This window comes from Caretta caretta, chromosome 7 (genome assembly GCF_965140235.1).
Source record: "Caretta caretta isolate rCarCar2 chromosome 7, rCarCar1.hap1, whole genome shotgun sequence".
Lineage (NCBI taxonomy): Eukaryota > Metazoa > Chordata > Testudines > Cheloniidae > Caretta > Caretta caretta.
The window spans coordinates 121958964-121972179 of record NC_134212.1 but is presented as its reverse complement, the minus strand read 5'-3'; the positions used below and the strand labels follow the sequence as shown (position 1 = coordinate 121972179).

The 13216-nt window shown below is 41.3% G+C and overlaps 1 protein-coding gene across 5 annotated transcripts in view; it reads right to left on the bottom strand.

Moving 5' to 3' along the window:
- The window catches only part of NT5C2 (5'-nucleotidase, cytosolic II), an 89564-nt gene that overhangs the window by 33672 nt on the left and 42676 nt on the right, over positions 1 to 13216 (bottom strand). For 4 of the 5 annotated variants that reach the window (XM_048858154.2, XM_075131095.1, XM_075131097.1 and 1 more), the window contains exon 3: positions 11879 to 11952. In XM_048858154.2, the coding sequence (XP_048714111.2) occupies positions 11879 to 11952 (74 nt within the window). Of the gene's footprint in view, positions 1 to 11878; positions 11953 to 12747; positions 12767 to 13216 lie in introns of those variants that run through there. The other variant, XM_075131096.1, reaches the window with a different exon arrangement.

Genomic DNA, 13216 nt, shown 5'->3' with positions numbered 1-13216 from the left:
AGATAAAAGACTCTATTGCACGTGGAAAGTATCATCATTGTAATTTCTATCAGACCAGCAAGAATAAGACCCTAACTATTTGGGTATTGAGAAGCTGCTGATCAATGTAGGTCTTCAGCTATATTCAGACTGGGAGAACAAGGAGCAAACTATTGCAACTTTTTAAGCACATTATTAGTGAAGTGCTACCCTTTCAACAGCTTCACTCTGACATTCTGATTCTTGAAGAAACGACACCCTGCAGATTAGCACTTTGTCAGTTGGTGATTTATTTGGACACCATGACAAGCAACACGTGCTTTTCCCATGCCCCATTCTCGGTGCCAACACATTACAATCCACAGCTTCCAATCTCAGTGTGCAGTTTTACACAACTTTAAGCAGTCAACTCTTAAAAGCAGCAATGGAAACAACCCTGATAAAACGGCTATTGAAATACTGCCTGTATTCAACCAACCAACCATCCCAAAGTAGACTAGAAATATCAGAGCTTTGACCTGCTTCTAGTTTCAAATCACGAGATGCTACTTTATTAAAAATAGCCTCAAAACCTGTGCCTGCCAAGCTGCATGTGCACCAGTGTGAATACACAAACAGGTAGCTGACGTGCAATTACCTGATTACATGCACACAACAGATATTCAGCTGATTTTGTAGATGCAATTTTGCCAGATTAGTTTCAGTTGCAGTCAGTCAGCCTCCCTAGGAGCCCCCGTTTCTTTTCCATTTTTAATAATCTCTGAAAAAGAATCCAGGTAGCACAACCCTGAAATGAAGTTGTACATACCTGTAGAGAGCTGGTTACAAAAAGCAATGGCCATTATTTAGAAAAGCAACTGAACACCACCAAAAAACAACTTCACTATTTTCAATTGTTACAACATGATGAACTAAAGGGAAACCATCAACCTAAATATCACACTTTTGTCTGAATATTTTTACTTATGATTGTTACACACACCACCTAAAATTACTACATTTGGAAGAGATTAGAGGGAAAAAATTTGTCTGCAACTCTTTCATTTAGCATGTGTACTCAGAAGCACGCTGTAACTAGCCAGTTCACTGTCTTCCCTATGTAATAGCAACACCATGCAGCTCTTATATATCACTTTTCATCTGTAGATCTCAAAGCACTTTACCAAAGAGGCAAGTATCATTAGCCCCATTTTATAGATGGGGAAACTGCAGCACAGAGTGGTGGTGTGACTTGGCTAAGGTTAAGCATTTAGGCCAGCAGCAGAGCCAGGAATAGAACACAATGTCCTGAGTCCCAATCCAGCACCATATACACTGGACCACACTGTATAGTGAATCTGTTTCTTCATTTGTATGGGTCTTTGACATAGCCAACATGGGGGAGAGAAAAACATTTAAAATATAAGATGTGGTTGTAAAACCACAAAAAATTGAAGGGGAATCTGGGGCAGGTGTAGGACTTAAAATTATTTTTAATTCATTTAAAAATGAACAGATTTCAAATTGACTGAGGGCATCATTTTCAAAAGTGCCTAAGGGACTTAAGAGCCAAAGTCCCATTAAGAGTCAAAATTCTTAGGCTCTTAAATTACTTAGGTGCTTTTGAAGGTTTTATCTGGTGTCCCTTACAAACAGATTGGGACTTTTTATGCTATACTGTTAGCGGAGTTTCTCTCTAGAGATAGGTTCCCCTGCGTGTAAAAAATCTTTATTATGGGTATTTACATATATTAAATATACAACCAGACAGTTTCCTTTCTTCATCCTTCCAGCTTACTGTGTAATATTATAGTTTGAATGTATTTATAAAAAACATTATCAAAGTTCATTGGAAAACTCTATTCTACATGTGTACACAGAAGATGTTTCAAACTCCATTAACTTTAATGTATTTTGAAAGTGGGTTTGGAATTGCTCATCTATGCATACCCCAGTTGCATATCAATTTAAAAAACAAACCCAATTTGACTGAGTTACATAAATGTAAAAAAAAAAAAAGGAAAAAGAAAAATAGACACAGGTTTATGTGTAATGCAACGAGAGTTTGATTTAAACATATGAAACTTTACAGAACATTAGCCTATTATGTAAGTGAGACCCTTTTAGCGTCAGAGGGTCTTCCTCAGGGTGTGTACATGTGTGAGAGAGAGAAAATATCATTTAACCTGCTTTAAATCAGATACATTATATTCTGTACCAGCTGCTGTAAACTGGTTTCGAGTGCCCCTTTTTACAGTCTCAGATGTTACCAGTCTCCAGTGCTTGTGACATTTTAAAAGGCAAGTCCATTCAAATGACTAAGAGCCTCCACTCCCTGGGCTAGACTGGGGCCTGAACTACACGTAGAAGTTTTGTTCGCATAGCTACACCAGTTAGGTGTGTGAACAAATCACTCCCCTAATTGATATTATGTCGGCAAAAGCCCCACTGTAGCTGCAGTTATGCCAGCCAAACAGTCCTTTTGCGGGTACAGCATATTTTGTTCAGGGAACGGGTATAAGCTACACCCGCAAAATAGTTATTGTGCTGAAGAGGCAGCAGTCAGTCAGTCTTACACGGAGCACAGAAAGTTGCTATCCCCACCTGCTGGGTGTAGACGGGCTCTATCGGAATTCACATCCAGTAAAAGAGGCAGTTGCTCTGATGTGCCAATTCTGGAGTGGTTGGTGGGTGATCAAATGGGAAGGATCTGATATCAAGTATTCACCTTGTAGGAGTTTTATACTGCAAATTCACAAGCTCCAGGAAAATGAATACACCATAGGAAACAGTCCCACGCTGACTGGATAGATTAAATGACAAACCATTTGGCAACGTTTACCTGAAACACTGCATCTTGTTAACAGGAGTTGATCCTGCTGGTAAAGGGTTAAGTGGGGCTCCTGATTTGCTGAGTCAGGTGGCTCAGGACTACAACTGGATATCAGGCAAGTAGGAATAGCTCTCTAGAGCTGTAAGTTGAACAGTCCTGATGAAGGACTTCATTAATTTTAAATTCTTTGTTAATAAAGCCTAACCCTAGGCAAGAGATGAGTACTGACTCTACACATAATTGTGTTTTAGATCAGGTTGGGAAAGGCAACTTCTCACAACAACCTAAGAAGTCTTTTCCATCTCTAACATCTGTGATGCTATGAGAATGGAAGTGTTGATATACCTATAACTTACAGTGTGAGAACCTCTCTGTAACTAGTCTGCAATATAACAAATCTTAGCATTTACTTTTAAGCTTGTAATGCTTCTGGGACACAAACTTAACTCCATTACAGTAGTACAGTATTAATTCTTTTCAACATACTGCATAAATAATGATGTAAGTCTCATTTACCATTCATTTTCTCACTGAAACAGGTTTCACTACTGATGACTTTCTTATCAATTCCCACCCAATATAGAGGCAGAAGTGACTGAAGTACAGGGACAGTTTTCCCGAATGAAACCATCTTGCCTACTGTATAATTTATCTCATAGGTATGATAAAACTTTCAACAAGACTAACTATTGTAGAAGAAGGTTAGCGACTGAGTAACTGGTCTTTACTAATTCCCTCTCCATCTGCCAGTGACTTTGTATGAAATTACAATCTGTTTAAAATCCTCACTTGTTTACGTCAAGTTCTATCAAGGGACACTTTTCTGTAACCTCATCATGCAACTTGCCCTGTTTAAGACCTAGGGATGCCAAGGCCTCCTGGATTACTTGGATCCAGAGCTGACAATATTGCTCATTAAATGTTTAGCTCACCCTCAGAAGAAAATAGCCAAGTAAAGTTCTGCCTGTCTTAAATTTGATCTCTCTTTCTCACATTTCTAAGTGCCCTTCACTGTACTATTTAGGCTCACTTAAATGCCATGCTAATGAAAGTCTGGCAATCCATTTGCAGCTGCTCTTTCATAGGACAGATCTGATTTTAGAAGCCACAGCAGAGAAAGGTTGTGCATCTTTGGCTTAGACCACCAACAGCATTTCCATTAACGACAGGTAGAGACGGTTTTGACACTACGAAACAAACAGGAAGGAAGGCAGGAACAGTGTAACATTACTACTTATTAGTGTTCTTCTAATAGAGCTGGATTGTATAAGCAGAGATGAATCATTAAGATGGATAAAAGAAACTGCAATTTACAAAACAAAAAGGCGCTATAAACATAAATCCTCAAATCTCCCTAATTTAAGGATTTAAACATAAAGATCTTGCAAAATTACTAGTTTTCGCACCATATGCTCTCATTGAATGGCTGCCCTTCAAGTCTATTTGGAGATAATAGATCCTGATGCTTGTGTAATGTTATCTCCTTGTTAGGAAGGAAGCAAATATAATAGTTTCTATTGCAGAATTCAGAAACAGTGCCCTAGGCTCCCTACTGAGATTCAGAAAGGTCAGGAGAAAAAACTAGTGATTTCTGTGGGGCTGATTACATAACTGATCACATGGACTTCTGTTAATCTTCTCTAGAAGTAACCACTGAAATTACCCATAGCTCATGCTTGGCCCAAACCCATCAAGGCTTCCAAAAGCTGCTACTTGATCCCCATGTTATATACACAAGCCACAAAAATAACCACACTATTGTCCCAGAAGTCTAGGAATTTATTCTAAACACTATCTCTCTAGCCTGAATAAAGCCTTCTGCTGCATATTATAATGCAGTTCATCAATACAAACAAAAACTAATGCAGTGAAAGGAAGTGTATATAAATAGCCTGTAAAGTTAGAATCCTACACAGGTATGTGCTTCTAGATACTCCATGTCACACACTTATGAACTTAGGAAGATTCTCTGAGTTTCCAGAAATGTGGGAACCCTTCATCTTAGCATGGGAGGGTACTACATTGAGCCTCAGTGGGCAAGAAAGCGAGTATAAGTGCATCAACAGTTATTTTGTTTTGATTTACACTCCTAGCAGGCAAATTAACATGGGCCATAAACACAGTGACTACACATTTTTGAGATGAGAAGGGAAGGCAAATATACAGTTTCATGTACAATAACACCAGTTTTTTCTCTGTGGTGAAGGCTGAAATCATCAAGCATCTTGCCTGAAGGAAGGAAGATGTTATTTGCCAATGCAGCCCCTTAGAGGAACACACTGGGTGGAATCATATTTTAGTATAATGTGGCATGATGATACCATGACTATTGGTGACAAATGTGTGTCAATTACGGTCATCTCCCAAGTATTGTTCCTGATCAGGCAATCATCCTGGTTAGGGAACACATACTCTCTGCAGTGTAAGTATATTGTAACAGCTACTACTAATTGAAATGGAAGTGCTGTGTTTCCAGTAAAATGAGCTGTATCCCACGCATATACTTGTATACTTGACATTCATAGTTGGAGTAAAGGAGCTGGCCACAGACGCACTATTTTCATCTTGATGGCAAAGCTGTTTAAGGAACTAAGTTCAAGATGGGTTAAGCTCTCCTGACTTTTTTGGTAGTAGGAAGCATCTTGCCTAAAGCCCTCTTTCCTCACTTTGCTGGTACAGGCTCAAAGCCGCTGCTTTTGGAGAAGGAAAGAAGAAAATAGTGTATAGGGTTCTTTCTGCTGCTAATGCTGCCTCCTCCCCTTCACAAGTTGGACAATTTGGAGGTGTTCTAAAAAAAGAACTCTGTTCTCTGGCTGAACAATCCTGAGGTCTCAGCTATCAAAGGCAATGATTGCCAACCAGAAATGAATGTCACCAATTTACTTCTGACATCATGGTCCTCAAGGATACAGAATGGGAAAAGGACTCTGCAATCAGTACACCTTCCAAAATCAAAGTCTGAGCATAAGTATAGGCTTTCAGTGTCTTAGTGGCATCTAACACACTGATGAGGGTGTTTGGGATTTTTTAAAGCAACTTTAATGATAAAAGGTAGCTTAACAAGGCCCGTGGTCTCTTCTGGGACTGCAGAGGCAAAAGACTAGTTGAGTGGCTGATGGACTTCAAGATGCCACACCCTTCTCCTTCACTTCGGTCAACTTCTTTCCCTGTACAGGCTTTGAAGATGCACCAATTGGGATTCTGGTCACAAGCCAGCATACTGGCATGAAGATGTCATTTACTGATGCTGAATCTCAGCTAAAAAACAACTTTTTACATTCTCTCTCTCTCTATACACAAAACAGAAGCTGGTGGTTGCTTCCAAGCCCATGTGAAGAGGCATAGATTTATGCAAGTGGCTAACTTTTCTTAGCAGGAATATATTAGCTCTGAGGCTATGCACAACAAGATGTTAATATAATCCTCAAGAAAATGCAACATCAGTTAACAATGAATGCATCATTTAAAGCTCCTGCTGCAAACAATAACAAAGTCTACTTATGTGCCATAAGCTGGATAGTGGATTCCACTATTTATTGCAAGTAATACTCAAAAAATGTTTAGCCATGTGGGGAACAAAGGATGCTGAAATACAAAAAGATGAACAGATTATATTAGTTTGTCTGCCTGAGTTAAGGAAAAAGGAGGAAAATACTACTTAGAAATTGACATTCATAGCACTTTTCATTGTCAAAGTGGTTTACAAACATTAAACAGATTCTCACAACACACAGGTCAGGGAGAACAGTAAGGATTATTATCCACTTTGTAGAGTTGGAGAAAATGCAGCAGAGTGACTTGCCTAAAATCACAGAGGGAGCCATCATCAATGTCAAAGTTGAAACAAAAATGTCTCTGGCTCCCAGTCATCAGGTCAGACCATGCTTCTCTGTTTTCCATACTATATAGCATCACATCCACTCCAGCTGCACTAGACATAGCATGCTTAAAGCGTCCTTATATCCTGGCTTTGCTAGGATAGTCTCAGTTTTCCATATCATGCCCCAGAAAATTCTTTGAGGACATTTAAAATGTTCATATTTTTCATTTTCATCGATCAAAACTTTTTTTTTTTTAAATAAGTACATGTTCATTCAAGTCATTTTGCTGTGCAAGTTGAATTTGCTCTGCATTTACCAGGAACAGCCCAGTGGAATGAATGTTCTGTGGGATAAACAGTGTTTAGAGAGATCAGTTGAAGGAGCATAGACATTATCGAAATTGTTCTTTTTGTTCACCATAAATGCTAACAACACTCATTCAGTGTTTCATACTAACCTCATTCAGAACATCTGAGTTGCTGGGAAAATCCTCCACGCTGAGAAATTTGTATCTGTTGCTACTGAGACAGAAATTGGCAAAAGTGGCACCCACAAACTTTTTAAAAAAAAAAACTACTTTTGTTTTTTGAGTGACTATTTTGCAATCCTAAAAAACATTGCCACAATTTTTTATTTTGAAAATTTGATCACCTTAAGCATGTGACACTCAAGGATTATGGCCAGACCCAATATAGATTATCCAGGAGCCTCTGGAGGCTTTCCTGACCTCAATGTGGCTGCTGGCCCTTGGCTTCTCTGATCCTCAGTGCTGTCCCTGCAGCCTTCCCTGCCACACTACTCACCTGCTGATACAGTAAAAAACGGTTACCAACCTATTCTGTAACGAATGTTCTTTGAGATGTGTGGCACATGTCCATTCCATTTCAGGTGTGTGTGTGCTCCGTGCACAGTTGTCAGATTTAACCTGAGCAATACCTGTCAGGGCAGCATATGCACACTCTCCTGCCTCACACCACAACACAAAGGTATAAAGGGCAAAGCTACCTTCAACCCCCATAAGTTCTTTCTTACTGTTAGACTCTGATAGAGAAGGGAAGGAGGGTGGGTCATGGAATGGACATGTGCAATGATGAACAACAGTTACAGAACAGGATAGTAACCATTTTTAATTCTTCAAATGTTTGCATGTCTATTCCATTTCAGGTGACTCACAAGCAGTTCAATCTGGAGCTCAGAGTCTACCTGAATAATGACTGAAGGACCACACATCCAAATCTGGCATCATCCCAATTTTCCTCAGAGATGGCATAATGGGAGGCAAAAGTATACACTGAAGACCAAGTTGCCACTTTGCAAATGTCCAAAATAGCCAGCTGGGCCAGAAAAGCCACAGAGACTGTGAGAGATCTGGTCGAATGCACTAGCTCTCTATTCAGTGGCGATACATCAGCCCTGTTGTAGCACAAATGAATACAACAGGAGATCCACGAGGAGAGACTGGAAGAGACTCTGTCTGCAATTGCTACGAACAATAGAGATGATGACCTAAAAGGTTTAGTCCTGTCCAGGTAAAACGGTAAGGATTAGGAAAGGAAGTTGATCAAGATATTACCTGATTGATGTGGACGTGAGATACCACCTTACTGAGAAACTTCGGATAAGGGCGTAGGAATACCCTGTCCTTGCAAGAGACCGTATACGGAGTCCAGAAACTAGTGCTTGTAATTCGCCTAGTCTCCTGGCTGAGGTAGTTGTGACCAAAAAGTCTATCTTCATGGAAAGATGGAGTAATGAACAGGTAGCCAATGGTTCAAGAGGAGGACCCACTAGCTCTGTTAACACCATATTTAAGTCTCAAGGGAAACCAGGATCTTGTCCTTGCGGGTATAATCAGTTCAAAGCCTTCAGAAATCTAACTGGCATAGGATTGGAGAAAAATGAGTGATTATCAATTGGCAGGTGGGAAAGCTCAGAGCTGCTTGATGAAGCTAATGGTAAGACCTCACTGTTTTGGGTATAACAAATCGTCCAAAACACGATGGATTGGAGCGTGGACTGGGGGAACACTTTTCTGCTGGGACAAAACGGTGACTCCCACTTTGCCGGGTAAGTAAACCTAATAGAGGGCATTCTACTATTTACAAGTGCATCTGGAACCCGCTTTGAACAAACCTCCTCTTGAAGCCTTAGCCTGGAGCACCCAGGCAGTCAGGAGGAGAGCCTCAGGTCGCGGTCGGAGGGCGACCGTGGTCCTGAGAGATCAGGTCTGCATACCATAGTAGTGGCAATGGAGGTGTGTGTGAGAGGGTCAGCGGAGCAGAAAACCAATGTTGCTGAGGCCATGCTGGAGCTATGAGTAGGACTTACAGATCCTGTGCTGCAGCATAAGCCTCCAGAATAGATGGTACTAGGATAGTCTCCTCTACCGTCAGCTACATGGAGCCACTTCAGGGGCCGGTCTCAATGATGCCAGTGCCGATACCAGAGTCGACAGTCCCTCCTGAGCAGACGATTGCCTCAGAGACCTCCTCAGCCTCATGCACGCTCTTGCATCCTTGTCCACATGCTTGCTGGACTTTGTTGCTTGATCTATTGCTGGGGTGGGCGAACTTTTTGGCCCGAGGGCCATATCTGGGTAGGGAAATTGCATGCAGGGCCATGCATGTAGGGCTGGGGCAGGGGGTTGGGGTGCAGGAGGGAGTGCTGAGTGCGGGAGGGGGCTCAGGGCAGGGAGTTGGGGTGCGGGGTGCAGGAGGGGTTCAGGGTGCAGGCTCCAGCCCGGCACCACTTACCTGGAGCAGCTCCCTGCCTGCCTGCTCTGGCCCCACACTGCTCCCAGAAGAGGCGGGCACCACATCCGTGCAGTCCTGGGGGGAGGGGAGGGATAGTAGGGGCAGAGGACTCCACGGGCTCCCCACGCCTGTCGGTACCTTCCCTGAAGCTCCGATTGGCCGCAGTTCCCGGACATTTCCCATTCCCGGACAATGGGAGCTGCGGGGGGCGGTGCATACAGGCAAGGGTAGCGCATGAAGCCCTCTGCCCTCCCTCCCCCTTGGGCCATAGGGACATGGTGCCAGCCGCTTCCGGGAGCGGCGCGAGGCCCGCAATCCCGCAGGCCAGATCCAAAGCCCTGATGAGCCAGATCCAGCCCGCAGGCCATAGTTTGCCTACCCCGGATCTATCGGATATTGATCCCTTAGATGCTATCTTTCAGTGCCTCTTCCTCTGTAGCAGGGAGGGTGACTAGCCCTGAGGGTCAATCAAAAACCAGAGGAGCAATTCTGATGGATACTGACATGCTCAGTACCTTCTCCGAGTGGAAAGTCTCCAAGGGGGAATACAGGACCATCTCCAGCAGAAGAAACTTAAGCCCAGCCTCCCTTTCTTGGTTCTTGGCTTAAAGTTCTTGCAAATTTGAGACCAATACCTGACATGAGTCTCCCCGTGACACTTCAGGCAACTGGAGTGCAGGTCACCCACTGACACTGGCTTCTTGCAGAATGACAGGGATTGAAACCCAGTGACCAAGGCACGCCCTGTCAACAGTACCCAGCAACAGGAACTGAAGTGTTTAAAAACACTTTAAAATAAAACTTATTTCTGTAACTAACGAACAGTATATGGCATTAAAACTTCTGAAACAAGTACCAACTAGCTACAAATATTGGGGGGGGGGGGGAGAGGGAGAGATTTCAATAGCTAGATCACATGTTCCATCCACCATCACAGGCAGTAAGAAGGAACTGAGGGAGGGGAAGGGTCGGCTCTGCCCTTCATACCTTCAAGCTATGGCGCAAGGCAGCAGAAGGTGCATGTGCCACCCTGACAGGTGCCGTTGAGGGAAAAATCTCCAACAACTGTGCACTACGCACGTGCACACCTGAAATGGAATGGACATGTGCAATCACTCGAATAACTAAATTACCAGACTTGACCCCCTGCACTGACCCATTTATCAACCAACCTTGACATTTTAGCTTACATTTCTCATCTTGAACAGGAGTATAGATAGCAATTATAAATTAAATTAAAATATCCAGTGTAGTAGAAACATCAGATACCTTATATCAAAGACATTGATGGTGGTGGGAAGGGAGGATAGAAATTTGTGCAGTGCTTATTATTACAATATATACACTGCAATACAAACCTGGGAAATGAACAATGGGCTTTTTAATCTTTATCTTGCATAACATGCAGAGAATATATTATATATTTATTTGACAAACAGTTTTATTTCCCATCTTCCACCTTAAGTTTCAGAGCATTTGCATTCCTTGTACTTGGGCGATGGAGAAGTAAAGCATGAAAAATGTAAAAAGCTAAAAGGTCATTTATAGCCCCTGCACAATGTACATCTGTACAGAAATGTACAAAGCTTTCTAACTAACTTGTTCAACACAAACATAAAATATTCCCTATCCTTTGACCTTTATTACACAGGCTCAGCCAATTGAGGAGTGGGGGACAAGGAAGCTTAGTCACAATTGAATTAAGATCCCTTTGATAGTGGTTCTCACAGGCATATCTCCCACCAGGCTGGGTAAATGTACAGTCTTAACATCCTCACAGCATAAAAAACAAAATCAGCTTACCACTTACAGCCAGGTTCACATCACGGTGTAATTTTAATCAAACAGGCATCTAGGACAATGGCTCTCAACCTTTCCAGAGTACTGTACCCCTTTCAGGAGTCTGATTTGTCTTGCGTACCCCAAGTTTCACCTCACTTAAAAACTACTTGCTTACAAAATCAGACATAAAAATACAGAAGTGTCACAGCACACTATTACTGACTTTCTCATTTTTACCATATAATTAAAAATCAATTTAAATATAAATATTGTACGTACATTTCAGTGCATAGTATACAGAGCAGTATAAACAAGCCATTGTCTGTATGAAATTTTAGTGTTTACCGACTTTTCTAGTGCTTTTTATGCAGCCTGTTGTAAAACTAGGCAAATATCTAGATGAGTTGATGGACCCCCAGAAGACCTCTCAACCAGGTACGCAGAACCACTGATCTAGGACACCAATTACATTCAGTGTAAGCTTTGCTCTGTCTGAGACCCCAGATCATTTGAAATTGACTAGGGCAACATATTTTGGGACCAAATACGGTTTCAAGATAGTTGATGTAATTGAAACATCTGAAATGAAAATACTCTGATTAGGCGGCACTTCAGCCTACTGAGCAAGCACCTCCTAGCTAGAGTGGAGCAACCAATCTCTATTTTTCTCTTAACAAGCAAGAGACAAAGCACTGATCAGAATCAGGTATAAAAATCAAGAAGGAACTCACCAGCAAGTGTGTAATCCATATCAAAACCAAAGCACTTTATCTTTTCCATTGCTAAACTTCTGTTCACAAAAACCCTGTAAAGAAGAGAGGAAATAAATCCATAGGGATAAGCATTTCTGGAATAAAATTATTTGGGAGTAAACTTATTTCTCTTCTTATCAAGTGATGTGATCTAACATACCCAGACTATCCTAAATGTGTAAAAATCAGAACGTACCTGAAAAATGAATGCACAGATCAGCTTTACCTGTAATTAATTATGCTTCCAACAAAGCCATGATTTTTCATGGTTATTCTCAAAATCTGTGTGTGTATAAATATACACACACCCTAGTACAAGTCCCTAAATACAGGAATGCAAGATCTCTTGAACCCAGGCTCACATACAAAAGGAAACTGGATGGGGAGGAATGATGAAGTTTGCCTGATTAAAATAAAATATATGACAGAGAAGCAAGAAGAGAGGGAATGAGATTAGCAGTTTCCTGGATAAACATTTACTATCTGAGCCCTGTTTTGAATGAATCATAAAACTCAAGGAAAATTTAAAATGACCTCTCACCAAAATTTGACCAATACTATTATTAATCACTTAATATAACACCACAAAACACACAGTAAAATACATTCCCACCCCGAAAAGCATAGGGGAAGTTTTTTACATTATTTGTAACAGTGTTATTTTCCAGTTTTTATTTTTACTATCAAAATCTTGTTGCAATGAGGATCTATTCTGTATATTGTTCTGATACTTTGATTTCAATGCACTGCATTCATGTAATCCAAAACAAACAAAAAACAAACCAACCCAAGATAAAGAAATAGGTCAGAAAAACACAAAAGAAAGAACATTCTACTTCAGCTATTACATTAACTAATCCAGTTAAGCTTCCCACATAATTTCCACCATGTAACTGATCTGTCATTCCTCCTGATTTCTAGCCAGGATTGGTCTCATCTGAGAACTAAAAATCAGATTTACAAACAGCAAAGCCAAGGATTCCACTGTAGGGAGGAATCTCAGCTTGTCGTCAACAAGGCTGACGTTGGCCAGAAATTCCAAGAATTGCTAGAGATATCATGCCAAGAAAAAAAAACCTGCCTAGAAATGTCTGAGAAAGGGTAATAGTACCCAAGCATTCAGCTGCATTCTAGACCCAGTAAGGTTTTGTCTGGATACAAGCACACTGCCCTCAGCAGGAGGCCAACATAATTAGCCTTCTCTGAGGCTAATTCAGAAACACTTCTTTGTGAAGGCAATGTAACGGGGAGGATACCATAAGCAATAACAGTAAGTGCAAAAACAAACAGACACCAATTCCGTGAAGCTTCTAGTTT